The sequence below is a fragment of the Ipomoea triloba genome, chromosome 12, assembly GCF_003576645.1.
Source record: "Ipomoea triloba cultivar NCNSP0323 chromosome 12, ASM357664v1".
Classification (NCBI taxonomy): domain Eukaryota; kingdom Viridiplantae; phylum Streptophyta; class Magnoliopsida; order Solanales; family Convolvulaceae; genus Ipomoea; species Ipomoea triloba.
In genome coordinates, this window is record NC_044927.1 from 6,595,687 (window position 1) to 6,622,933 (window position 27,247).

A 27,247-nucleotide genomic window follows, 5' to 3' on the forward strand; every position below is an offset into this window, starting at 1 on the left:
AAGCATATATAGTTCGCATAATATGTCAAAAATGAAATAATATTTTCAAGAATATATATATTTTGTTATTTGATAAGTCATTTTATTTTCAAGAATTGTATTCTTGAGAATGAAATGGTTCTCATTGCAAATGGAGTAGCTCTTTTGATAAGAGTGCATGATATTAGATTATTCCTGAGTTTTCATGAATAATTTATTTATTTATTTATTTATTTACAATACTTAATTTATCTTTAGCTATTTTTGTTTTATATTATAAATGTATCAATAATAATAATCTAACCAAACACTATGATATAATTTTGAAATTTATTTTTGATGATGAATCAAACAATGGATAGAAATTCATATTCATTACATATTCTATTCATTATGGAATAGAATTTCTATTTTCTAATAATTCATTACCAAACTTGATGCTATAAGCAATTTTGCCATATTCCTTTACTGTTCATTACTATGTTGCTTGTTCTTCAAATGAAAGTAATCATCATGGCTGTATTTCAAATTTAAAATGTGTGAAGATGCAATAATGACTCCCACGAAGCGAAATGGGTGGCATAATTGAACGGTGCAGATTGATTACACAAAGCTTCAGTAATGCCTTAAGAGTAATGAAAGTATAATGAAGTTAGACTCACACGCGCGGGGATAGCTCAGTTGGGAGAGCGTCAGACTGAAGATCTGAAGGTCGCGTGTTCGATCCACGCTCACCGCATGTTTTTTAAGTCACCCAGCGGCTATAGATTCAGTTAAAACGATTTTATATTCACTTGTCATTGCCCTCCGTTGTCGTCCAGCGGTTAGGATATCTGGCTTTCACCCAGGAGACCCGGGTTCGATTCCCGGCAACGGAATATTTTCGATTTCGTATTGCACGGAATTTTTGACGAAAGAAGGAGAATGACCTCATAATTAGAGGTTATATCACATTTTAACTTTTGATACAATAATATTAATATTTTGTTTAAAATAAAATTTGAATCATTATCTCAAAATTAAAATTGATAATATTTTTTACAAAACTAAAAATTTATAAATACTTGTAATGTTTATAATATCATTTTACCATTACTAAACTTTCAAGTTTACAATAATTATAAAATAAATTTTGATTTTAAAATTGTTCAATAATTATAAAATTGATACATTTTTTTTATTAAATTTCTCAAATAAACCTTATAGACCGCTAAGATTCGACCTCATTTTTTTTTTATAGGAGGACCTTAGTTCTCATTTGATCATGCCTACCCACACGTATGATTTAACATTATTTATAGATATTTAGTTAATATATAATATGTAATTAAATTAATTGTTATATGGTGATTTTAATGAAATGATAATTAAAGAATAAGAAAAAAAATGAAGGTATATAGTAATAGTTATGGGTGACATAAATGAAGCTACAATAATGACAATATTATTTCTATCTAAAATGAATTATAATACAATTGTTATAACACACTGTATAAAAGAACGACAAAAGTTATTCAACCATCCCCCATAAGGCTTATGCCCTTCCATTCGAGTATTTTTCTATTAGGATTTCCATGCATTTTGTTAAAAAATTCTCTAAAACATAGTGTGATAAAAATAGGGTATATATGCTTGAATCCATTTGGGGAAACGATTATACCACAACTTTAAACGTAATATCATCACAATAATGCTAAGAGTTAAAAAGGAATTGAATAACCAAATACTTTTCCCAATAAGCAAAAGACCGAGGGTGAGCATGGATAGTTTTCTTCCACTTTTGGTAAACATTTTTTAGAAAATATAGAACCTCAAGATATTCATAAATATATGGAATGAGAAGGTATAAAGCGTGGAAACAATGGATGATAACACTCATTGGAATCATGCACCTTGTTTGCTTAAAGGTCAGAGATTTGTTCAATAGTACTTTATATCTTAGTCACCTAACTTCATACAGTGCTATGCTATGATGATTCGGGTTAACTAATACGTAAATATGAAATAGACCCTCCACACTAAGCATCGTGTGGAAGAACAATCCAATGACAAACGTTTGAGGGACAAATATGCGAGTATATATAAATAACTAAAGACTCGTTGGGCTCAAGTTAAACTCATGTATAGAGATTGACGTCATTGAGCCTTGCTAAGTCGCATAGATCCAAGATCTAATGAGAATAAGTCTATTCTTCAATAATCGTAGTGAGATCGTTAAGCTCCTTATTATAAGGAGGATAACCGAAGTACCGAGCCCTTTATTGCGAGTTTCATTTATTTCAAGTACATTTAACGAAAAACTAGAAAAAGCTCTAGGAGTTAATAGTCCAGATCCAAGCTAATGCCATTCCAATTGAAATATGAGTATGTGCAATATTCTAATTCCGACAATAACATGACTTTCATAAGTCATTTTTTGCATTTTCCTATGGTTGGGTATTCAAGAAAAAAAAAGTCAAAATAAAATATTTATTTTGGTTAATGAAAAAAATGTTAAATTTGACGAAAAATGTCTTCTTAGATTTTTAATTGGAAGACATTTTCTAACTTTATTTCTCATATTTATCTTCTCTTACACATCTTTTTTAGTTTTTAAATTATTATTACCACCAACACCACCACAACTATAACACCATCACCACCACCACCACCACCACACTACCACCAACACCACACAAACACCACCACCATATCACAATTTATTATTATTATTATTATTATTATTATTATTATAACAAATAATATGTCAAACATAAAGTGTAACGACCTAGAAGAAAACTGGTCTAGAAAATGACTATTAGTTAGATAGAATATTCATTTAATTGAAACAATTACAAAGAATGACAATTACAATTGCCAAGGATCTTGAGAAAAGTAGTTATGAACAGATATTGCAATGTAATAGAGTCAGTAGTATTCCAAAAAAAAAACGGAATCTAATATAATCGTGCATCTCAAGCCATATAATCGTGCATCTCAAGCCATAGTTGTGATTTATGTTGCATTGCTTGAAATTGAGGTTTAGAGAGTTTTGTCTACCACTTGTCTCATAAGCAACTAGATGGTGTAGTCTATGAAGTTGTGACATGAGCAGTGAGAGGTTTAGAGAGTTTTGTCTACCACTTGTCTCATAAGCAACTAGATGGTGTAGTATATGAAGTTGTGACATGAGCAGTGAGAGGACTATGCTTAAATAGCCTACGTGTGCCATCATTATAGGCTAAGTAACAAAAACTGCTACTTCCATTTTAAACCACAACATAATGATCATAAATGGGCTATTCACTTTCACCACTTAATAGTGACATTAATAGAAAATGTTACGGAACATGCTTCCATGAAATACAACTACAACTAACTGGAAAAGAAGCATTAGATGAGGTGAAGATAAGAAACTAAATATATTTTTTTTTCTTTAAATTAAATGCCGAGCTTGCCTTAGGATGGCAAGACTAGAAATATATGCCCCTAGCACTTAAAACTTTATATTCATCATCAATAATAATCTTTTCGCTATACATTAAAAAAGAAAAGGAACTATACACAAAAATTTAAAAAAAGTAATTTCTTAACCTTTTGTCAAATAAAAAATAATTTTGTTTTTAAATTTGCAATCAGACGTAAAAAATTAAATTGTTTTTTAAATAATAGTCATTAAATTATTTGTTGAAAATTTATTTTTTCACATTTTCAAATGGAATATTTTTTCTTTTTTTTGAGAACGGAATCTTAGGGGGTGTATTTAATCACGACTTTCATAGAATTTTAAAGACTTTTATGAACTTTAAAAGTTTGGAGGTATTCAATTCAAACTTTTAGAGAGTATTTAAAAGTCATGCGGTATTCGATCAAGATTTTTAAAGAGTTTTTAAAAGTCATGTGGTATTCAATTAAAACTTTTAAAGAATCTTTAAAAGTCATGTGGTATTCAAAAAGTTATGAATTTGTAAAGACTTTTTAATTTTAGAACTTTTGTAGATTTTTATATACTTTTCCTTCTCAAATATAAATAGTTGAAATCCAACCCCCAACCCCAAGATTTCAAAATTTTCTTTCTACCAACACTGGAGGTTTTTTTTTCTCCCTCTCTCTATTTAAACTCTATTTTTTCTCCTTATTTAAAATTTTAAACTTTATAAACCTTATACCTAAATTCAATAAATTATTTTTTCTTCGTTATCCTATATTTTCTACATACCTAAACTCTACCAATTTTTTTTCTCTCTCCTAAACTTTACAATCTTCCTCTAAAAATTCAAAATAATATTATTTTTATTTCATTGTTGCTTGTATATTTTGATTTTTTTCTATGAACTTTTTATCCCAAACTTCTAAACTTTTTCTCCTAAATACATGAACAGAGTAAATTTTTTTATCTATCATCGTCAACTTTTACTATATGTTTCATAATATTCATATGTTTATTCGTAATATATTTTTTCTTTTTTCTTTTCAAAAACATGTTATTATGAATAGTGAACTATTGTTCGCAATAGCAATTTGAGGCTACAAAGAGAAGTACCTTGTTGTTGTTACCAGTCCCATATTGTTATTGCAAATAATAGCTCTTTTCTTGATACCTAGCAGTATATCAAATATAAATTTTATATATATTATTAATTTTTTTTTTATTTTATGCAACTAGTAATTATATATTTTTTAAATATTAATTTCTCAAGAAAAAGTAATTATATTTTTAAATATTATATTTGAACAATTCTATAACTATAAATTTTAGTGTTTAATATTGTTAATTTGTTATGAATTGCTTATGAAAGTTTGTAAGGATGTATTCAATTTAGAATTTTAATGACTTTTGTAAACTTTTTAAAATAAAAAAGTTGATAAAAGTTTATGCAAGTTTTTTATACAGACTTTTATAGAATTTTACAAAGTTTTAAAAGACTCTATGAAAATCAATAAAAGTTTATTAAAATCTATCATTTTAAAAGTTTTTAAAAATCTACAAAACTCATGATTGAATACACTCCCCTTAATTAATGCTATCGATTTTAACAGAATTGTTAATAGTTTTTTCAGGCATTTGGAAAAACGGAGGGGCAAAATTGGGTGCATTGTACACAAAATTTCAGAAGGTAGCAGCGGCCCCACCAACTACGGGGATAATCCAATTGGTAAGCGAATAAGGTTGTTTGGAGGTCATCATTCTTTCCCTTCTCACCTTTCTAGGGCTTCTGCTTTCAACACCTGTGAATCTCTTAGCCGTCGATTAGCCAAGCCTCCAAGAGACATGCGGCGTTACGGGCGTCGTTCTCCAATCGTTCGTTTCCATTGATCGACGACTTATGTTCGTTCATTCCTTCCTTCCTTACAATTGTACTTGGACTTGTACGGGGGAACACAGATGGAGCTGCAAATCAAGGTCGCCCAGGCTGTTCACATGCTTAATCACGACACACAATCCTGCAATCGTGTAGCTGCTAATCAGTGGCTTGTCCAATTCCAGCAGACTGATGCCGCTTGGGAAGTCGCCACCGCGATCCTCACCTCCGACCACCGTCACCAATTCATTTCTGATTACGAAGTCCAGTTTTTCGCTGCTCAAGTTCTCAAACGAAAGGTCTGTAGCATTTTGTTTCTGTTACTGAATCCGTTTGTCACTTTTGTGCCAGGTTGACAGTGCCTCCACCCAAATGTATGTGTTTTTGCGACCAATTTGACTGTCTAATCTGCAATTTTTTATTTTTTTGATACTCTTCGCATTCTGATAATGGACATAAGAATTGCCGCAAGTGAAGGGATTGGATTGGCTATTCAGTAATCAGTTCTATACACTTACAATTGCTGCAGAATGTTGATCACACTATTTGTTATTGTAACCATTAGAGCTAGAATTGCTACTAGCTGGTTTAGGCTGTTCCTATAGCTGAAGTAAACATGACTGACCACTGAGTTGATCCTTCTCTTTAGTATTTATTACCACTCTTCGTTTCTCTCACATAATTTTTCATAATTCCTTTCCTTTTTAATGGGAACTATGGAATGTGTGCATGGTGAAATGGCAATGCAAACAGCAGCTTCTGCTTCTCTTCATTGGTGTCTGAAAACTCTGTTGGGATGTGGTTACTTTACTGCAACACCAGAAACACCTATTAGTTGTGCTCTCTGCATCTTTCTTGTTATCAATGTTTTTTTTTTGTTTTTTTTTTTGTTTTTTTTTTGTTTTTTGTTTTTTTTTTTGTTTTTGTTTTTGTTGTTTTGTTGTTGTGGTGGTGGTGTTACTTTGCATATGCATATGTCTTTGTAACAACCCAATACTGGTTCACGACTCTACAGATACAAAATGAAGGATGCTACTTGCAGTTGGGTGCTAAAGAGGCTCTGCTTAATGCTCTTCTTTTGGCAGCTAAAAGATATAGTTCTGGACCTCATCAGGTAAAAATCCACCATTTTGTGAGCATACTAATCTTATATGCTTCAGTTCAGGTTTTACTGATAGTATTTTTCTGAGACTGTTTCATCTTAAAGCAGCTGTTGACGCAAATCTGTCTTGCTCTTTCTATGCTTATACTTCATGCCGTGGAGCATGGAAAACCTATTGAAAAGCTCTTTTACAGTCTCCACAATTTGCAAAGTGAAGACGATGGCAAGATTGCAGTTTTGGAGATGCTTACTGTCCTGCCAGAAGTTATTGAGGATCAGAATGCAGATTGTAGAATAAGTTCAGTCCAACGATATGAGTACGGCCGAGAGGTTTAGAAATTTCTCATTTAAATGTTGGTCGTATTTGCTTTCTGTCAATATCTGTAAACCAGACCTGCATCCTTTTTCTAACTTGAGAATATGTTGTCAAGTGCAGCTTCTCTCTCACACTTCAATGGTTATTGAGTTCCTTCTGCAGCAAAGCGAGAAGAATATTGACAGTGGTACTCAAGTGCATGATAGGAATAGAAAGCTACTGCGTTGCTTGTTAAGTTGGGTAAGATAGTTTCTAATATCTTTTATCCTGTTGTGAAAACAATTGACTGTTGTGACATTGGCATATTTAGTCCTCATCTTTCAATTTGACCACACTTTGTTCACAACATTGTTGGCAATGCCACATTCGGTACTTTGTTAAAAATTCCATCCATTGAACATTAAGTGTAGGGATAATTCTATAATTTCCAAATCCAAACTTCTCAGCCCCCCTTCTTTGACGAAGGTATAACATGACTGACTAAAAAACTAAATTGCAAACACTAGGTTAAACATTTCTCCATTTTCTCTCTTATTCTATGTCCACATATTATTCAACATATACAAAGCTCAATCTCAGTAGACTCAAGGCAAAGACTTGGGGGTATTAACAGTGAGACACCATCTTCTTCTACAAGCTTGGACCCATATATACAGAAGTACAGAACACATATATACAATGTATATATTATACACAACATGGCTTGTATACAATAGAATACTTAATAAAATATTTCTCTAGAAATACAGTAAATGACATAAAGGGACAAATGGTCCCCATGCTTACTGTTAACAAAAACCAACTTAAACAAAAATCTCCAGTAAAGTACTGTATTTTGGAATTTTGGAGCTCCCACTTCTTAGTCTTCAATCCATCGTTCATGGTGTTCAAATTCGCATTAGGCAAGTGTGATTGAGAGATATATTGAGGGCTCAAACTGATAACCTCTGCAAATTAATGTGCCTTTGATTGGCTTCGGTTCTAGGATGAATTTGGGAAATTTTTGATGAGTTAGGGTAATAGGGTTTAAGATTTTTGTTTTAGCTTATCTTGAGTAAACAAAGAAGAAGAGTGTGATTTTTACATGGGTTTAACATTTCAGAGTAAGGAGCCTTGATTTTGGAAATTACAGATTTAGGATGAAATGTTTAACAGAGGGCTGAATGTGGCACTGCCAGCAAAGTCTTGAGATGAAATGTGGTCAAATTGAAAGACGAGGGCAAAATTTGGTAGTGCTACAATAATTGTGGTACCAAAGTGGAATTTACTCTATAATTGGCAATCAACTTCTTATCAACAAAAGGATGATTGGAAATTACAGATTTAGGATGAAATGTTTAACAGAGGGCTGAATGTGGCACTGCCAGCAAAGTCTTGAGATGAAATGTGGTCAAATTGAAAGACGAGGGCAAAATTTGGTAGTGCTACAATAATTGTGGTACCAAAGTGGAATTTACTCTATAATTGGCAATAAACTTCTTATCAACAAAAGGATGATTGGTAATAATCTACTTTTCATTGGTTAAGTCTCTCTATAGTTCTGTATTACATCTATGACCACCAAAATACAGGTTGAACATTGTAGTTTATTGCTGTGGGTGAAACAACACTTAGGGGGTGTTTGATTTAGACATGAGAATTGGAATTGGAATTGGAATTGGAATTGAAATTGAAATCAAATACTTAAAGTAAACCCAATAGTGTTTCAGTGGAGAACACAAACAGATTGTCACAAAGGTTCATCCAGGTATAATCAACAGAACAATCTTGTAGCCCATAAATTTATGAAGCCTCGGCTAAAAATAAAATCAAGTCAAGTCATATATAGATTCTCTCAAGCAAATCTACTAGAATTGAAAACAGAACTTTGAAAAATTGTGTGTTTCTAGAGATACTGTTCTTCAAAAATTCACAATGTGAACTCAAGCAAAAAAAAAAAAAAAGAAAGAAAGAAAAAAAAACCCTTCTCAGGCTTATTGTCTGATCCTCACTTTTGCTGAGTAGAGCCTGTAAAACCCTTTTTATTGAAAGTGGATTCTTCGCACAAAACAAGTAACTGATAAGAAAAATCTAATCAATTTTGATTTCTGAAAAATAATATGGAAGAGAGCAACAAAACCCTATAAAATATTTGAAGAGAGATGGGAGGTTTGAATGATTATCTGTTAGAAAATTTTCAAGTCAACTTACCAACAACATTGTGGAAATAGAAGAGACAAGCAATGGTTTTTAGCTACCTCCTTCCTATCAACAGTAAGGTTTTGGATTTGAATCCAACCCTGGAGCACAAAACCCTTGTACCAAATGCTCCCTTAGAATATAGTAATTCAAGAAGGATTTCAAATTCTCTATCCAACTAAAAAAGAGAGGAGCAGATGATTGTAAAATCTTTTCTATACTAACTAGTGTGCAAGGTTGTTTATACTAGTGCTAGAAAATCTTCAAGAGCCTGGATGAATGATTCAATAGAATTGTAGTTTCTAACTAGAGTATTCATGGTATCTTCTTCTTCCTGCATTCTTTCTGTGATTCCTCTCTTCTTATAACTATCTCTATTCTTGAAATATTTCCATATTTTTCTACTAACTTTATTCTTCTCCCATTTCTCATATTTCTCCTTCAGCATGAATTTCTTTCTGCATCTTAAATTATTCTGTTTTCATGGCTTATTTGGTATTCAGCAGTAATTTTTTAGCCTCTTCATGGGCTCTAAGCTTATGGAGGTTTATCTCTCATTCACTCTAATGTGTTAAGAAGAATTGGTTTGCTTTATATAGCTAGTCTTTTTTTTTTTGTTCCCTCCTCCTTTGGGGACTAGGAATGAAAGTTAAAATGAGATATTATATATGACTTGATCAGGGTTAAATTTTATGACATTTGTTGGAGAATAGAAGCTTGATGAAAGGCATAAAGACAATGTGAACATAATATAGAAAGAAAATTTTCTTGAATCAATTTGAAATCATGAAAGTTTGTATTTTCTTCCATTTATGAATGGCCATTAAATTGTACTTGCAAAAAAAAAAAAAAGTAAAAAAGAAGAAAGAATGCTGCAGCTGTATTGTTTACCAAATAGACACTTAATTTGGTTGCATTCTCATCTTCTGCTCTCAAGCTTAGCTGTGTGCATTCATTCAGGTTCGAGCTGGATGCTTCTCAGAGATTTCTCCTGGCTCGTTACCCACACATCCAATTATGAATTTTGTTTTCAATTCTTTGCAGGTATTTTTTTTTCTCACTCTGAGTGATATGTAGGATTAGTTGTCATTGCAATCAGAAACAATAATTTTATTAATATGTAAGATTTGCTATGATTGCTAAGAGAAACCATAATGATTAACTGCTATTTAATTTCTTAATAGGTTTCATCTTCATTTGGTCTGGCAATTGAAATTCTTGTTGAACTTTTGAGTCGACATGAGGTATTAAAAGATGATCTATCAATGTTTAATGACTCCTTTGCCTTTAATTTTTCTTTTTGAACTATTGATGTGCTTACACAATAACAAAAGACGACAAAAATTAATTCCTCCTATGACAGTGTTCTTTGATGTTCTACAACTTAAATAGTTCATCTTTGCTTTTATAGGGATTGCCACAGGTTTTGCTGTGCAGAATTGGATATATTAAGGATATCCTCCTCCTTCCAGCACTTAATAATGGAGATGAGACTGTAATAAGTGGCCTTGCTTGTTTGATGTCTGAAATTGGTCATGCTGTAAGAATCTTTAATTAAAATCTATACATTTAGAATTTTTTTATGTAGATAACAATGGGTAATAAATTTTTATCTGAGGATGTGAAACTTTTTTAGCTTTTCAAATTTCCTTGTATAATAGGCGCCATCTTTGATTGTCAAAGCAAGTCCTGAAGCTTTTATGCTGACAGATGCACTATTGAGGTCAGATATAACATTCATGCTTTGAAATATTGAAGTGATCTGCATTCTAGTGCATAGAAACATTCTGCTTGTGATGTGTTTGATCTGTTGCATGACAAGGTGTTTTTCTATCGGAAAACTTCCTTTCTTTGATGTTTTCCCTTTGCCTTTTTTTAAGTGGGTTAGTGATTTACTTCTGTAGAAAAAAATTGAAAATGAAGACTGTGTCAGCATCAGAACATTTGTTTTGATGCTCTATATGACTGTATCCAAGTACAATTATTTTTTAACAAGGGCATTTCAGGCTCTAGTGATACTACAGTCTATTTTTTCTTTTCTCAAGGGAAAGTTTCATAGTTCCATCATTCTATCTTTCATTAGACGGAAAAGCGTTACAGTAAAGTAGGCCTGATTCAAGCGTTGCCTCTGCCCTCTAGAGCCTTTCTCTCTATTTGTCACACATAAAACTCTCTTTGCCTCTTTGGCATATTGTTGTGTGTTGAAGTCCATTGATGACTGAGTATTAACTAAACGCCAAGATAGACTAACTATATCTGATGTTTCATATTTTATGACAGTTGTGTAGCATTTCCAAGTGAAGACTGGGAGATAGCAGACTCAACTTTGCAGTTCTGGTAGCCATCATTTTCTTTGTTTAAAAAATATGTACATCCATACTCATTTGAATTGATAAAGAAGATTTTTTACTCATGAAGTTGTTAATCGGAAGAAAGTTTGTGTATTTCTATGTGTTTTAATGAAGCTGTAGTGCTGTACAATGCCCTATATATACACAGTATGTCTGTGCATACCCCTAGATACCAACCTTGCTTTTAGCCTAGCAACAAACCCATCAGGGTTTATTTTCACAACATAAACCCATTTACAACCAATCACAGACTTACCATCCGGGAGTGAGACAAACTCCCAAGTATGATTATCCTCAAGTGCCACCATCTCTTCTTCCATATTAGACTGCAGACTTCCACCCATCATGAGACAGCTTCAGACAAAGTTTTAGGTACAAACACATAATCTAGTTGAGATATAAAGGCACGAAGGACAATGGTAAATCATTATAAGAAACAAATGAAGATATGGTATGACAACAACTACGTTTATCTTTTCGGAGGGCAATAGGAAGATCTAGATCAGTTGCCAAAGACTCTAAATGAAGGAGGATTCACTTCTGGTGGAACCTCATCTCTGTCTCCTGGAATACACTTGTGTAACTGGAGGCTTATAGCCAGTCTCAACAATGGAAGCCAAAGACTCTAAATGAAGGAGGATTCACTTCCGGTGGAACCTCATCTCTGTCTCCTGGAATACACTTGTGTAACTGGAGGCTTATAGCCAGTCTCAACAATGGAAGGAATAGTAATTGTATATGTCAGGAAACCATCCTCATATATTGGGGTAGAGGTCTAATTCCCTCCTAATTATTCTAACAAAAGTTAAGAGAGGAACCACTTCTAGACAAATCCACTGAAAGAAGATTAGAACATACTTTTATCAACTTATTCTACATACAGACCATGGTTTTTTCTCTATTTATTACATTTTAAAAAAATTGTCTCCACTATTTTGCAGGTGTAGTCTCATGGATTATATTCTTGGGATTGGTGTGGATAGTCAGGAAAATAGAAAGGATGTTGAAGAAATGTTTTTTCATGTTTTCTCAGCATTGCTGGATGCTCTTCTTTTGCGATCTCAGGTTTGCATTCTTGTGTGTGTGCGCAAAGAAAGGCTGCTTAGCTAACATCTCTATACTTGTGTGCATTATTAAGCACTTCAATTGAAGTGCCGGATTCTGTAAGCACAAATACCTGCACTTCATCAGAATTATTGCTCATAACTCCTAAGATAATCTACTCTAGCGAGTATTACTTTTCTGTACTTTCTGAAATTTCAATCTGCTAAATTGTTCAGTGTTTCAGAATTAATATTTAGGCCAACCTTGGAACTGATGTTGACAAAGCTATTTACTCTATTTCTCTCTCTCTTGTGCTTTTTTTTTTTCCTCGATAGTTGGGTGATGCTACATTTATTGATGGCGGTAGGGTGCTTGAGCTTCCTGATAGCCTTGTACAATTCAGAATGAATCTGGTGGAAGCTTTGGTTGATATTTGTCAGATTTTATCTCCTGCTCCATTCATCCAAAAGGTATAAGGGATTTTTATGCTCTATAAACTGAAATTATTATAAGTTGAACAAACTAAGCATGATCTGAATTTAGTGATGCCTGGTATGGAGGAAGGGTGGGAGGGGGGATAAAATCCAAAATTTTGACTTTTGCATTGGAGATAATGAGAATCTAACAGAAAATGTGAACTGTCATTTCATCAACATGTGGCCTGCTGGATTCAGATAATTTAAATGACATTACAGCTGTTAAGAACAAGAAAGACAAACTGTAGTTTACTTTATTAAAAAAAAAAAAAGTAAAAAGAGAAACCTACACTTAAGATTAAGTGAGTTCTTATCCAAAATTGCTAATGATTTCCAATAAGTCTCCAAGAAATGACAAAACAACATCCAAACCAAGCTCTTACTCCTCTTAGGCTCTCAGCACCACAACGTCATGGATGTTATCTGGCTGCCTGTCAAAACACTATCATTGTTCTCTATCCAGTTTACGGAATTTGTACTTTAAACTTGTCAAATTCTAGTATGCAATTCTTCATTATTTGTACTAACCTTTTCACCACTTGCCTTTGATGCACATCCATGGGTAACTGTGTTGAATTTGAATAATCCAAATGCCTGGCGGGTGGAGAATAACAACCACCCGCCAGTAGGGTGGAAGCAGAGATGAAGTATCAAGGAATGAGAAAATATATATTGTACGAAAGTGAATAGAAGGTTTATAAATCTGTGTTAGAAAGGGGAATATGTAGTCCTATAAATACATGCTAGAAGACTTCTAATAAGGAAACGCGCTTCCATATGACTACCTACTCAAAACCCTAAATCTCCAGGCTGCCTAATATATAGATTCCATATTACTTATATATTCCATAACACTCCCCCTCAAGTTGGAGCATAGATATTAATCATGCCCAACTTGTTACACAAATAACTAACTCAAAAATAACAAACTCATATCTCATTTAGGCGCCATCAATACCACAGACAATCGGGTGAACTCAAAATGGACCGAACAAGCTTGTGGATTGGATACTCCCCCTGAAACGGAAGCTTGGACGCCAACAATACCGCTGGAAAACTCCGGGTGAACACAAAGTGGACCGAACAAGCTTGGACACACAATGTAAAGAAGACAAACTCCGAAAAGGAGGACAAAATTTCTTTACCAACGGAAGGGAAGCATGCTCCAAACAACAATGGGAATCAAAAGGGGTGACAACACCAAAACAATCAACGGATTCCAACTTAGCAAATTCATTTGCAGACACTTTTTCCTCTGAAACCTTCAAGAGCATAGATCAGCCATGGGAAACAATTACTCCACCACGCCATCTCCGTCAAACTCCAGCCAAAACGACGGCAACCCAGAGTCGGAAACCCCAGAATCTTTAGTCCCCTTCTCCTCAGATCCTCCGGCAGAGAAGAACAGTCAAGAATCCCAAGATGAAATTGCAGAAGGAGAAGAAGATGAAGAAGGAGAATGCTCGTTTTGCGTGTTTATGAAGAGGGGTGCGTGTAAAGAGCCCTTTATCGAGTGGAATAAGTGCGTGGAAGAATGTGAGAAGGAGGAGGACTAGGAGGGAAAATGCTTGGAGTTGACACTGCTCTGGTCAAGTGTATGGAAAAGCATTCAGATTACTACTTCCTGGATTTTGCTAGGTGCCGTGGCGGCCTCGGCAGTTGCCATGGAAGAATTGGAGATGGAGGAGGAGAAAGTGAATAGAAGGTTTATACATCTGTGTTAGAAAGGGGAATACACAGCCCTATAAATACATGCTAGAAAACTTCTAATAAGGAAACACGTTTCCATATGACTACCTACTCAAAACCCTAAATCTCCAGGCTGCCTAATATATAGATTCCATATTACTTATATATTCCATAACAAACTGAAAACTTTCCTCCCACCATTCTAAACCTGCAACATTGGTCAAATGACACTCTAATGGGGGTAACACAAACACACAGGAAATAACTAGGTTGATAAATGTTTGTGAAGCAGTGAGCAATCTCCAAAAGGATTCATCTAGTTTTTATTTAACAATGTTTCTCTTCTTCCTTGATCTTTATACTTTTCAAAACAATTTTTATTGACGTTTATGAACCATAAAATTGTCCTGAAGTTGTTTGACACTTGCTTGACAGTGATTCAGATGTGGCCATGTTTCATATATAATTGTTGTATGTCAAAAACAACTGAACACTGGAGAAATAATGACACCATATATTTTAATCTCTTATAACAATGCCATAAATTTCAATCTTCTATTACAATAAGTTTCAAACTCTTACATTTCGCTTTCATACCAGTTGCATTTCTTATGAACATCAAATATCAGATATTTGTAGGAGGATGGATGACTACTGCACATATTCCCTGGAAGGAGGTTGAGGCTAAAATTTTTGCTCTTAATGCGGTTAGTAACTGAAGTGTGCAATTTTAAATCAAATGTTAAAGCCAGTTTAGTTGCAGAAAATGTTTTCCATTTTTTCATCTTTTGTTTTAAAAAAGAAATTTCTAGTTTTTATTTTCTATTGAAAAGCTTGACATGTTTACAATTTTTTCCAATTTAGAAAATACAAAGTTATTTGAAATTCAATTGTTTTTTCCATATAAAAAACACAAATGTGGGTGGTAAGCAACAATGGTATCAAGTGCTGGTGGATAGGATGTACTATGTAGGCAGTAGGGTGTAGATAGCTAGGGGTGAGGTAACAAAGGTAGGTGATGCTAGGGGTAAATAAGCAGGTAGTAGTGGATGGAAGGAAATAGTAATGGTAATGGAGAGTGGGTAGCTGAGGTTGAGGTAACATAGGTAGGTGATGATAAAGATAGGTAGGGTGAGTGGAAGAAAAGAAGACGGTAATGAAGGTGATGGTGGTGGTTGGGCGGTAGGTAGGTTAAGGTAGTGATAGGTAGATAGGTGGGATGGACGCTGTAGGTAACTGTGATGGTGATCGTAAGTGAAACTATGCAGGTTTTGTATTTTGAAAATTTTTAAAGTACTAAAAAGTGTTTTTCAAATTCTCTTGTTTTTCAATTTTCTGTTTTCTAATTTGGAAAATAGTTACTTTTGAATAGAAAACTCTATTTTACTTCTTTTTTCTAGAAACCAGAGAATGTTATCGTTACTGAACTGGTCAAACATGCTTTAAACTCTGTTAAACAGTTTTCTCCTTCTCTAATATTTCAGGTAGCTGAGGAAATTCTCAGCAAAGCACCATACTTTGATTTTTCTTTTATACTGCACTTGGTGACAATTTTGTCCAGTAAGACACCTGACGAACTAAAGGGCTTCATGAGAATTGTACGTGAGATATATTCTTTGCCTATATTCCTTTTGCTGTTGTCACTGTCCAGTTTTCTTAAATACATTAACTCTGGCTGACTTTGCACATGGTAAGGATTAAACCAAGGTTTAAAAAGGTGTACACGCCTACACGGGCCTCAAGGAATTTTGTATTCGATAGGCAATGTGTAAGCCTTGAGGCACTTTGAGGTGTAAGGCTCAAAATGGACCCCAAAATAATTAAATTAAAATCACTTTGAGGTGTAAGGCTCAAAATGGACCCCAAAATAATTAAATTAAAATATCTAATATATTAAATTAATATATGTATGAAATAATGTTATTATCTATTACTAATTATATAATTAATAAAAAAATATTTAAGATAGTTGTAGAGTTCTAGAATTTTAACTCTTAGTTTCTAGAGGTTCTAGTCTTCTAGAGTGTGTAATTAATATCTCCTGTCTCTTAGACTTATGGAGTAATTTAAACTATTATCCCGGTCTCTGAAGTCCCCAGTCATGGTCACGTTGCTCTGTCCACGCATTGACGCCTTAAAAACCGCCACAAAAAGCGTGTGCTTCGTCTGCAGGAGTTGTACCCCCTTTGTTCTGAGACAAGGGCGTACACCTTGTAGCATAACAGCATTGCCTCGGACTGAGGTGTGCCTCAAAACCTCCTTTTTAAACATTGTATAAAACAGGAGGAAATATGAAGAATACAAAAAAAGAATAAGAATAGTGATGTGGCAGAAGAAGAGATGAGCCAGGAGGGGGAGTTGGGTTGGAGAAGAATCCATTCAATCCTGAGAAGAGATGTTCAAACGCCACATTAATCCGAAAGTTGTCCATTTATACACAAAAAAGTGAATATTTAAAACTAGTAGAAGCCCTACCAACTATAACTCAATGTGCCATGCATCCCATAAATCAATGTAAGATAATACAGAAATAATGTATGTCAACCTTCTCTAACAGCTTAAGCTTTGAGCTTAGATGGAACACTTAATCCAACATGAAAATATAACTTCAATGCATCCTAAGGCATTCTCCATCCAAATGATTTAGGAAAAAGGTACTTTTTTCATACATGAAATTTTGTGGAATTGCTTGGTCATTGAGACCAGGAAGTAAATTTTTCTCCTGGTCCATGTTTAACCATGACAACAAAGCCACAAAATGTTGTTGGTTTAGCATTCTTCTACTGTACAGCCGGTACGGGTATGGAACTATGGAAGTCCTTGGCCTACCTATTTTTATTCTATTATGATTTTTGCTTGCAGGTTTACAAGTCACTAGCGGATGTTGTTGGCTCTTATTCCAAACTAATATCAGCTTCTCTATCTGATGCCCGACCATTACTGTAAGAGCTGCCTTTTTATATTCTACCTAATACAGCACAGCCACATTTATATACAAAGCTACCATGATCTGCACAATTTTAAAGTATAACCCTAAAATTGAACCAATGACTTTTGACCTGGTCACTTCAGTACAGTGAAATTTGTGGGCTTTAGGACATTTATAATGCTTACAGCACACCTTGTCGTCAAAATATCCAATGCTGCTTCACTTAAATAGGAACCAAGATTGGACTCAAATCACTATATCCTGTAGAACTTTCCTTCCCTTTGCTCACAGAAAATTTTCATTGCTGTATGAATGATTGGCTGATCTACTATTTCCAGATCATTTCTTGCAACAGGCATTGCGCAGTCGTTTTGTTCATCTGCTTGTGCCTGTGCTTTGCGAAAGTTATGTGAAGATGTGCCTGCACTAATGTACGAGCCTTCATGTTTGGAAATCTTAATTTGGATAGGGGAGGTTTGTTCTACCATATGCCTCTAACTTCTTGATACTTCATCTAGTGGTTCAGGGGCTTGGTTTCAGTCCATCTACTTTTGCATGAATGTATGATGTATTATTTTGGAAAATGCAAAGTATTTTGTGGAAATACAGTTCATGTATTCATTTAATAAAAACTACACAGTATGGTCAAATCACCTCTGTCAACTGTCTCCCTGTAAATACATACATATGTGTTGATGTTGGTATGCCTATCCACTGTAATTACACTTCTATATTGACGTTTTCACTTATTTTTCTCTCGTCCTTATCCTTCTCGTAATCATTGGTTCCTAGGGTTTGGAAGAGTGGGTTTTACCACTAGAGAATGAGGAGGAAGTAGTTGCTGCAATCACACTGATAGTTGGCTCTGTTCCTAATGAGGAATTGAAGAATACTTTGTTTTCTAGATTACTCTCTCCTAGCTATGAAGCTGTTGGCAAACTTGTGAGTCATACTTTTCATTTCTGTTCTTGGTGATGAACGTAAATGATGATTACACTGAACATGCCATGGTTGTTTTGCCTTTTCAAGCCTGTGTGAAAAAGCATTTGCCTTTAACTTCTTCATATAATTGTTAATGTCGTTACTTAATTTACGAATAACTTATCTTTGGTTCTTAGGACTTCCATGATAAGGTAGTGTCTTCTTCTCCTGTTACGTGACCAGCTCTCATGTGCAGCAAAACAGCAATAACTAAGAATCAACATGCATTGTAATATTTCCAGCTGAAAATGACAATTCATTGAGAGGGATTATGGGATGCTCAGATGTTTTCTAATAAATGTTTTTTTTTTTTTATTTTTTTATTGATGGGAGGATAACTTTTGTAGTTTCAATCTAGTTTGAAGAAATGTATCCTTCCAAACCAAAGCTTAATTGTTAGTGAGCTTGAATAGCTTTCTATATTTGAGGCTTTGAGCTTTCCTTTTATTTTTTTTGTGCCTGAGGATTTACTGACCCGCATTATTTCCTATGACTTGTATGTTTTTTCTCTATTTGAGATGCACATGATTTTTAGTCAGTTTTAGAACATATTTATCCATTTCTTGTGAATGTGATCGATTTTTTTTCAGTGTTTCAGTGTCTTCTAGTAAGTTTTAGAAGCCTTATCAGTTCTCACAGAATTTTTACTAGTATTCTTCTCTGTTAACAATTTGCATAAAATTGAACAATCTTCTTCATCATGTTCTTTTTCTTTTTTTTTTTTTGGGTGGTAATAATTTTTCTTCTGAATCGCTCAACCTAAATTCATTTCTTTGTTTCAGATTGATGAAAACCAGGAGTATCCTTTGATAAAAGACCCAGCTACTTATACTCAGGTTGTCAACTCTGCTAGAAGAGGGCTGCATAGGTTTGATCTTGTCACTTTTGTTAGTTTCTTCTTTCTTCTATGCTCACTCAAATTTTCCTCAATTTAAACTTAGGGTGTGTTTGGAAACCAGGAAAATGACTTCTGGAAAATGAGTCATTTTCCAGAAAACATTTTCATTTCTCGTGCTTGGTTGCGTTCCAGAAAACTGTCTGTGTTTGGTTCATTTTCTGGAAAATAAGCAGAATTGTATATTAAAATTTTAATTATTGTTAACTAAAAAAGATTTGACAACAGCTATGTTTTGCCCAACTATTTTTTTTCCAAATAACAAACAAAATATTAAAAAAAAAAAAAAAAGATTACTGGTTTCCGACAAAACCAGTCTGGTTTGTACTGGTTTCCGGCAAAAACCAGTATGGTTTCGTTTGAAACCAGTCAAAGTAGAAAGCGGAGGATGGTGGAAGAAAGTCAAGGAAGCATTCTCAGAAGAAGTAGGAAGAAGAAGCTGATGGATCCGGAAAATGACTTTCCCCAAAATAAAGGGAAAGTCATTTTCCAGAAAAACCAAGCTATTTTCCCTTTGACCATAAATCATTTTCCGTTGACTTTAATTTTTCACCCTCTCCCAAACACTGGAAATCATTTTCCAGGTTTCCAAACACCCTTAAACTCACCAGCATTTGTGCATTGGTATGCTTAACCTTTCTTTCATATTACAAATTTAATTAGCTATTAGCTTCTAGTGCCTTACTTTATTGATCCATGCTTATTTTTAGTTTTTTATTTTTTTTTTTCCTCCCATTTTGGTGAGATAATATGAGTTGAGTTGAACAAGGATCACCTCCACTGGATGCTGATTGCCTCATAAATTTCTGCTTCTCCTAATGGCCAATTTGATTTCAATAACAGTTTTGGTTTTACTTTCTCTTTTCAATTCTTATGTTCTTCTCATATTGATCTTCTAATGCTTTTCTTTAGTACTACTTCCAGCTCTATTAGCATTATATATGACCGAGATTCTGTAATTCAAAGTCCATGAACATTAAACTTTAGTATTATTACTGTAAAACAATCTTTTGGTTAGAGTAGATAAGGTTTTCAACTTAATACCTTGAGAATATTTAATTTCAGAATGGGAACTGTGTTCAGCCACTACCCAACAAATTCATCAACTGATCCAAGTTTTAATAATTCTTTACTTGCAATGCTTGGAGTGTTCTGGCAAATGCTTGAGAAACTCTTTCAGTCTGATCATATTGAAAATGCTAGCTTATCAATGGCAGCCTGTAAAGCTCTTTCACAAGCTATTCAATCATCAGGTATTGCTAATTTCACCTTTTCTACTTGTTTTATCAATAGTAAGCTACACTAGCTTGACTAGAACTAAAACCAAGTACATGTAATGCACTTTCAGAGTCAGTAACACTTGCGAAATAGAACTAACACTAGATGGAATGAATATTTACCTAATGTACTGCTTCCAGTACCTTGGCTCTGTTCTCCATTGAGAAGGAAGTATGATGTAAATAATAGAGTAAAAGGTAGTTGGATAATATGGGCAAAGTGAACATGCATCTTGAGTAATGATAAAATGCTGGTAAAGGTGTAAAGGAGATAATTTCTCAAATGGTCATTAAGCCAGTGATGCTTTATTGCAGGTAGTCTATGATTTTGAAGAAACAAAATAAGTTGTTATCACTCAGAAGAGAATGCTAAGTTGGACATGTGCAAATAAAGAAAAGATTAATTTGGGATTGACTTTTTAAACAGAAAATCTACAAAGGAGAAAGATTTACTTTGGTGGCATCTTTTGTGGGCTTAATAATCTTATTTTCATTGACAATTATCACTTTCTGATGTTCAAAGAAACTAGCAGAATAGCTGGTTTCTTTAATTTGTTTTCTGATCTTGGCTTTTTACAGGACTTCTAAACTTTTCATTTCATGTTTGATGATGGTAACAATAATAATAAAATTGTAGACATGTGGATATTCTAGAAAAAGCCATAATTGGATCTGAACTGGAATTGTGAAAATTTTGGTTTATCTCCAATACTAATCCTTGTACTACTGGGTCAAATTTCAAAACTAAAACTACTTATCCCTCACATTGTATATTAGTATATTACAGCTTTATGTTTAGTCTTCTGGACTAAGAATTTTGTCCATCTTTTACTTCAAATAGTCTTATTCTGTTCCACTTGCAGGTCAGCCATTTGTGCCATTGTTGCCCAAAGTATTAGACTGTCTCTCTTCCAATTTTGGGTCCTTTCAAAATCATGATTGCTACATTAGAACAGGTAAAATGCTTGTCATGCCAACAAGGTTGTAAAGGAATTCTCAATGGTATCTTCATTCTTGGTTAAGTTACATTTCTGAATTACTGAGTGACAAGAGTATGTTTGCCCTTTTTCTCTGGCCTGGTTGTATACTTCCATAAAATTCATGAGAAAGATCATCATTGTTAGGTAATTTAAGTATCAGAATCTGTGATATAAATTCAGTATACAGTTAATTACTGTTGAAATTGAGCGATTGAAAGGCCTAACGGGGGGCAACACCAATTATGTAAGAAACCAAAGAAAGAATATATGATTGTATTAAAATTTACAACTAATAGATTGCACAAGATTTTCTCTTTGTATTTTTGTATATTTAACTGTACAGGGTTCCTATATTTATAGGAAAATTGGAGTAAACTATCTCCTACTATGAATAGGAAACCAAACCCAATCCTACTAGGAATAAAACTAGGGTTTCTATTATTCAAAAATTACTATTCAATGAATTTTTTATCTGTTCCTTTCGTTATTGTAGTTTCTTATATCTTTGTGCACCGAGTACAATAGTACATTATTGAATGGTAAATATTCCCCACATTCATCTAGTCAAATACACCTGAACTGTTGTTTCTTTACTTAAACTGAAATTTTCATATAAATTATGATTTTAATCTCCAATTTAGAACAGGCTGTGAAGACCTAGGTTTGAATCTCACCACCCCTATTTCCATGAGATGTACCCAAAAATTATGATTCTCAATAAAGGCTGTGGTCCCCAAAAAAAAGAAACTTTTGAACCTCTTAGCAAAGGCTGTGCAACTTTTCTTTTATTTGAAGATCTAACTTGGAAATGGCCAGTCATTGGGTTTGTGGCACCTTCATCTTTTTCTTTTTGGCATGGTTATTTCAGGAAGTAGTTTCTAACTTCTATGAATTTGTGACTTGGTGAATGTTCTGTTTTTTATTTTACTGTATAATATCTATGTAATATAGAGTAATATAATAATGATAATAATATGTATTGTAGTGTATAATAATGATAATAATAAGAATATAGCAACAGAAGATGGTGTTGATGCAAACTATTTTCTTTTGTTTATTTATTTTTCCTTCTTTTTATGTGTGTTTGTTGGAGGGGAATGGGGGCCTTATATTGGCTAGCTTTGTATTATTTCCTTATCTGCAACAATTTTGCAGCTTCCATTATCATTCAAGAATTTGGCGCTAGAGAAGAATATGGACCTCTATTCATCAGCACATTTGATCGATTTATCAATGCAACATCTATAATGTCACTGACTTCCTCATATATATGCGACCAAGAGCCTGATCTGGTGGAGGCCTTCACTAATTTTGCAACTACCTTCATCCGATGTGCTCCAAAGGTGTGAATGTCTTGTTTGCTTAATTTAGATCCTCTGAAATTTTAATATGCACAAAAGTAAGCATATCCCCTTTATATATTTCACAAGTTTTCTTGGACATGCTCTTTCTCTAATTCAGGAAGTCTTAGCACTCTCTGGTTCCATCATTGAGTTATCCTTTCAAAAAGCGGCTATATGTTGCACGGCTATGCATCGTGGTGCAGCACTAGCTGCAATGTCATTTATGTCTAGTAAGTGATGAATACTAATGAGGATGTCATTGTGTTTTATTGCTTTCTTCTTTTCATCAAATAATATCTGCAACTAAGTTTCTCTTATATCGTGTAGTAAAGAATTAATTTTGATATATGACACGAGATTTGGTGTCTTTTGTATTGTGCTTAGTTAACTTATATTGTAAACTCAGTTTGTTTGCCTAACATGCTGAACTATTTAACATGGGTGATCTTGCTATAAAATTTAGACTTAGTGCACTGTTCTATTAAAATTTCCTTTTCAACCTTCCCCAACTTATATTTACTGTTATGATTAACATCCTTTTTAAGCAATCAATCTAGGGTGTTTTTGGCATTGAATATTAATTCCCTCCTCTTTCTTACTTCATTTGATAAAAGTTACACTTTCAGTTTTGCTCCCATTGATCTTAATTCCTCTAATCTCAAGTTTTGTCCATAACTATAAGTTGTGGTAAATCTCTAGTCTACTCTTATGTCAAGCTATCAACATGTTTTGTAAGGTACTGCTAGAATAGTTAAAGTGCTCTGAAATTGGGTTTAGGAAGGTCATCTAAACTTAAGTTAAGGAATCCTAGAGGGTTAGGAGTTGCTTTATACTTTAGTTTCTCTGTAGTGTAGAAATCCTCAAAATGGTAGGTTTCCCGGTTTCCCTTCCATATACCCATAGTTTTGAATCTGCACTTCCATTACACCCTCAATCTCATATCCTTCTAGTTTGAGATAAGTTTTACCATACTCTTCATTTCGTGTTCTTATCTTTTATTTACACCTAAGCTGCCTTAATTCTATTCTTATGTGTTATGGAGAACCTACAATAGGGATGATGTATATCTCCAGACATAGACGGAACCACTGTGGGGGCAGTGGGGGCAGCTGCCCCCACTCACCCCACCCCCACCCCATATATAGCCTTTGTATGTATATATGTATATATAGTATATGTTTTATATATAAATATATATAAATAGATAAGAAAAACCAATTGTTAAGCTTGCAGAGTTGGTAGGCGTGCGGTTTTGTCTAGAAAATGGCGAGGGTTCGAATATGTACATATATAGCTTTCTTCCTTTTTTAATATATATATATATATATATATATATATATATATATATATTTTATCAAATTTATTATTATTTTAATATATATATATTAATAATAAGATGTATAATTTATAATGTGTTTTCTATTTGAATTATTTTATCAAATTAATTATGTTTTACATAGCGTTATGAATATTTTTATAAAGTTTTGATACGTTTTATTTTCCGCCTATATCCAACAATATTTATAATGTATTTTGTAATTTAACAATTTATTCGTATCTGATATTTGTATTTGAACCTTGTGGCACTTGGTTTACACTTCCACATGGAAATGAGTGAGTTCGAGCCTCAGTGAAGGCGACTGTGGACTCTTTGTACAATATTATATTGTGCTTTGCCCCCTCTAAAAAAAATCCTGGATACGTCACTATGACTCCAGATAACGGTTAATGCAAAATAGACAAAGCTTACTGTAGTTAGCTGGTGATATATCAATTTGTGGTCTGTGCCCTGGTAACTAAACTGTCAAGATGCAAGATATAGAGTCTTAAGTTGATTGATGTAAAACATGAACGAATTCTAATGAATGCAGGAATGCAATGCCCAGATGAATCATCTCCCAATATACACAAGTGAAATTCCATGTCATTGTCAAATGTCAAATATAGGAGATTTTTTCTTTTTCAAGTTAGAGTTGTAGGTTTGACATCAATGGTTTTGCAGGCTTGGGAGAGTTTCAGTAGAATCTGTAGCTTTGAAATCCTTTGATCAAGTTGAGGGGGTAAATCTTGGGTTTACCATGGTTCACCAATTCACTAATGTGTGTGTGTGTACTCCATATTTCTTTATTGCATGTTTCTTTAACTTAGCCAAAATTATAAATTTATAATGTGGATAATATAGATTTGTGGACTGTTTATTGAAGCACCAACTAATTCTCATTTGCCAGATTTTTTGGAGGTCAGCCTCACTGCATTATTGGAATCTGTAGCACACGTGTCTGAAATGCAACCCATAGCATGCATTTCTGAAAGGTCAGTTGAAGCTATGGCAATAAAAGTCATATCCCACAGCGGCGAGGGGCTTGTGTCGAATCTGATCTATGCTTTGCTTGGTGTATCTGCAATGTCAAGGGTGAGGTCTTGGATCCTCCAACTTCTTCTTTCAGCAACTATAGGAAGATAGTGTTATCTGATACACCACACCAAGGATGCTATATGCAAATGTATTATGCTCATCAACATTTCTTATCATGCCATTTGTGTCACATGAAATACAGTTTTCTTGATTTCCATGCTCTATGCAACCTTATTTTCTTTTCTAAAGTGGAAAAAAAAAAAGATAATTTGCAGTTTTCCAACTTAACAAATGAATTTCAGAAACACACATGAACTCTTACCCATGGCCAGTTTACCACCATTTCTACCAATAACTGTTATCTCATGCCCTCCCTACCCACCATCACTGCTTGCCTTTAATCTTCAATCTGTCCACCATCAGACATTGGTCACTACTGCCCACCACCTAATCACTCACTATTAGGGACTGGATGGATGTCATTCAAAATAATATGAAACCTGACCCAATGTTCCTACATGAAATGGAAACTTCATATTTGGCTTTCTGTGGACTTTTATGCCACCAAAAATATTTGAATGTGTTCTTATATTTCTAATCTGAAATTAATTGCATGTTTACAACTAACAAATATGTTTTCCATTTTTCAATGGAAAGCGAAACCTTGGAAAATTTTGGATGTTTTCTCTTCACTGTTTCACTCACTTATTTGAATGTTTTGTATGATGGGTGGATTTTTATTTTATTATTTTTTTTTGAGAGGTCTCTGTAATGGCTTTCCTATTACCCTTGGTGAATTCTGTAATTGCTTTGGGTCTATTGGCAAAGTAATGTGGTCGCTCTGTGCACTGGTTATGACTTATGACCTTTAATTTAACATTGCCTATTGATGTCTACATTAGTTGATAACAAGATGAGATTTTAGAGTCCTATCAAGCTATGAGATTAACACTAGCCATTCTTCGCAGGTTCACAAGTCTGCAACTGTCTTTCAGCAATTGGCTGCTGTGTGCAGTGTAAACGAAAGAACAACATGGAAGGCTATTCTTTGTTGGGAGTCTTTGCATGGATGGCTACACTCTGCGGTTAGTATGTGTGTGTGTGTGAATTAGCATGTACATATTCAATTCTATTTGCATCGGTAAACCATCCAGTTAAAGCCTCACCACTCACCAGCTACTTTATCCAGAGAAGTCTTTGATCCCTGAGTCTGTAAAATCCGATTCGAAACCATTGAACTATCAACGGTTCCCAGAGCTTAAAAAGCAAAGAGCAACAAGCCAACTGAGGGAAAAGAACAAATGGAACTAACAAGATTACAATAACTAGGAAGAGGAAATAATCTTATATGATGAAATAGTAAGGACAACAGAAAATTAAAAAAGAGCAACGGAAGAAAATTATAGTCAAGGGGAAGAGATGGAAAACCATTTAGTGTGTATATTTCTTCATTCCCACATCATTGTTCCAATCAAAAAGTGAATACCCCCCTCTGAGGAAGAAATATACAAAAGGTTAATTATCTATTTATTATTTGAGTTATTTGCAGGTGCAGACTCTACCTTCGGAGTACCTAAAGCAGGGTGAAGCTGAATCCCTGGTCCCAATATGGCTCAAGGCTCTTATGGCTGCAGCTTCAGATTACATTGAGTCCAGGCAATGCAATGGAAGAGCAAAAGATTATTGTCATATGCAAGGGAAAGGGGGGAGAACTTTGAAACGCCTGATCCGAGAATTTGCTGATGGGCATCGTAATATTTCGAATCTGACTTGAGATGTATAGGGAGTGTTGATAAACTAATCTAATCAAGTTGCAAGTCTTGCCAACTTGAGATTTCTCTTCCTTGTGTATGGCATATTTTTAGGCCTTTTGTGATATCATTTTGATCCAAGTAAAATAGTATGCATTCTTTTGGATCATAATTTCTGTAGTTATCCCCAATTTTGTTTACTATGAGGAATTTTGTAAAGTAACATCCCATTTACCATAGCTATCAGCAGCTATAGTTGTAATAGATGTTTTAACAGGAGAAGGTAAATAAGAGGGAAAAGAAGTCTGATTCCATATA

The 27,247-nt window shown here is 34.0% G+C and overlaps 1 protein-coding gene and 2 non-coding genes across 7 annotated transcripts; all 3 read left to right on the forward strand.

Annotated features, from left to right (window-relative positions):
- The first annotated feature begins 645 nt into the window (after positions 1 to 645).
- Positions 646 to 718, forward strand: TRNAF-GAA. Its single transcript has one exon. It is a non-coding gene; the product is annotated as a tRNA-Phe (tRNA).
- Positions 719 to 785: 67 nt separating this feature from the next.
- On the forward strand, positions 786 to 857 carry TRNAE-UUC. Its single transcript has one exon. It is a non-coding gene; the product is annotated as a tRNA-Glu (tRNA).
- Positions 858 to 5,147: 4,290 nt separating this feature from the next.
- Positions 5,148 to 27,247, forward strand: LOC115999221 (transportin MOS14). 5 transcript variants are annotated; one of them, XM_031239051.1, is made up of 24 exons: positions 5,148 to 5,560; positions 6,277 to 6,375; positions 6,469 to 6,693; positions 6,800 to 6,919; positions 9,818 to 9,901; positions 10,042 to 10,101; positions 10,269 to 10,397; positions 10,519 to 10,580; positions 11,138 to 11,194; positions 12,150 to 12,273; positions 12,588 to 12,722; positions 15,047 to 15,124; positions 15,902 to 16,015; positions 17,280 to 17,359; positions 17,685 to 17,820; positions 18,139 to 18,288; positions 19,110 to 19,195; positions 20,288 to 20,475; positions 21,363 to 21,455; positions 22,635 to 22,822; positions 22,941 to 23,052; positions 25,051 to 25,235; positions 26,147 to 26,263; positions 26,728 to 27,247. In XM_031239051.1, exons 1-24 carry the CDS (start codon positions 5,345 to 5,347, stop codon positions 26,950 to 26,952), a joined length of 3,063 nt encoding a protein of 1,020 aa, XP_031094911.1. In that variant the 5' UTR covers positions 5,148 to 5,344; the 3' UTR covers positions 26,953 to 27,247. The 5 variants fall into 5 exon arrangements, with proteins under 5 accessions (XP_031094911.1, XP_031094912.1, XP_031094914.1 ...); XM_031239052.1 differs by having other exon boundaries at positions 6,472 to 6,693; XM_031239054.1 differs by having other exon boundaries at positions 6,558 to 6,693.

Coding starts and splice junctions, on each gene's coding strand:
- LOC115999221 (XM_031239051.1), top strand. CDS start 5,345: ATGGAGCTGCAAATCAAGGTCGCCCAGGCTGTTCACATGCTTAATCAC. Junction 12,723..15,046: donor CTGCTCCATTCATCCAAAAG/GTATAAGGGATT, acceptor ATCAAATATCAG/ATATTTGTAGGAGGATGGAT. Junction 20,476..21,362: donor ACAAGCTATTCAATCATCAG/GTATTGCTAATT, acceptor TTCCACTTGCAG/GTCAGCCATTTGTGCCATTG.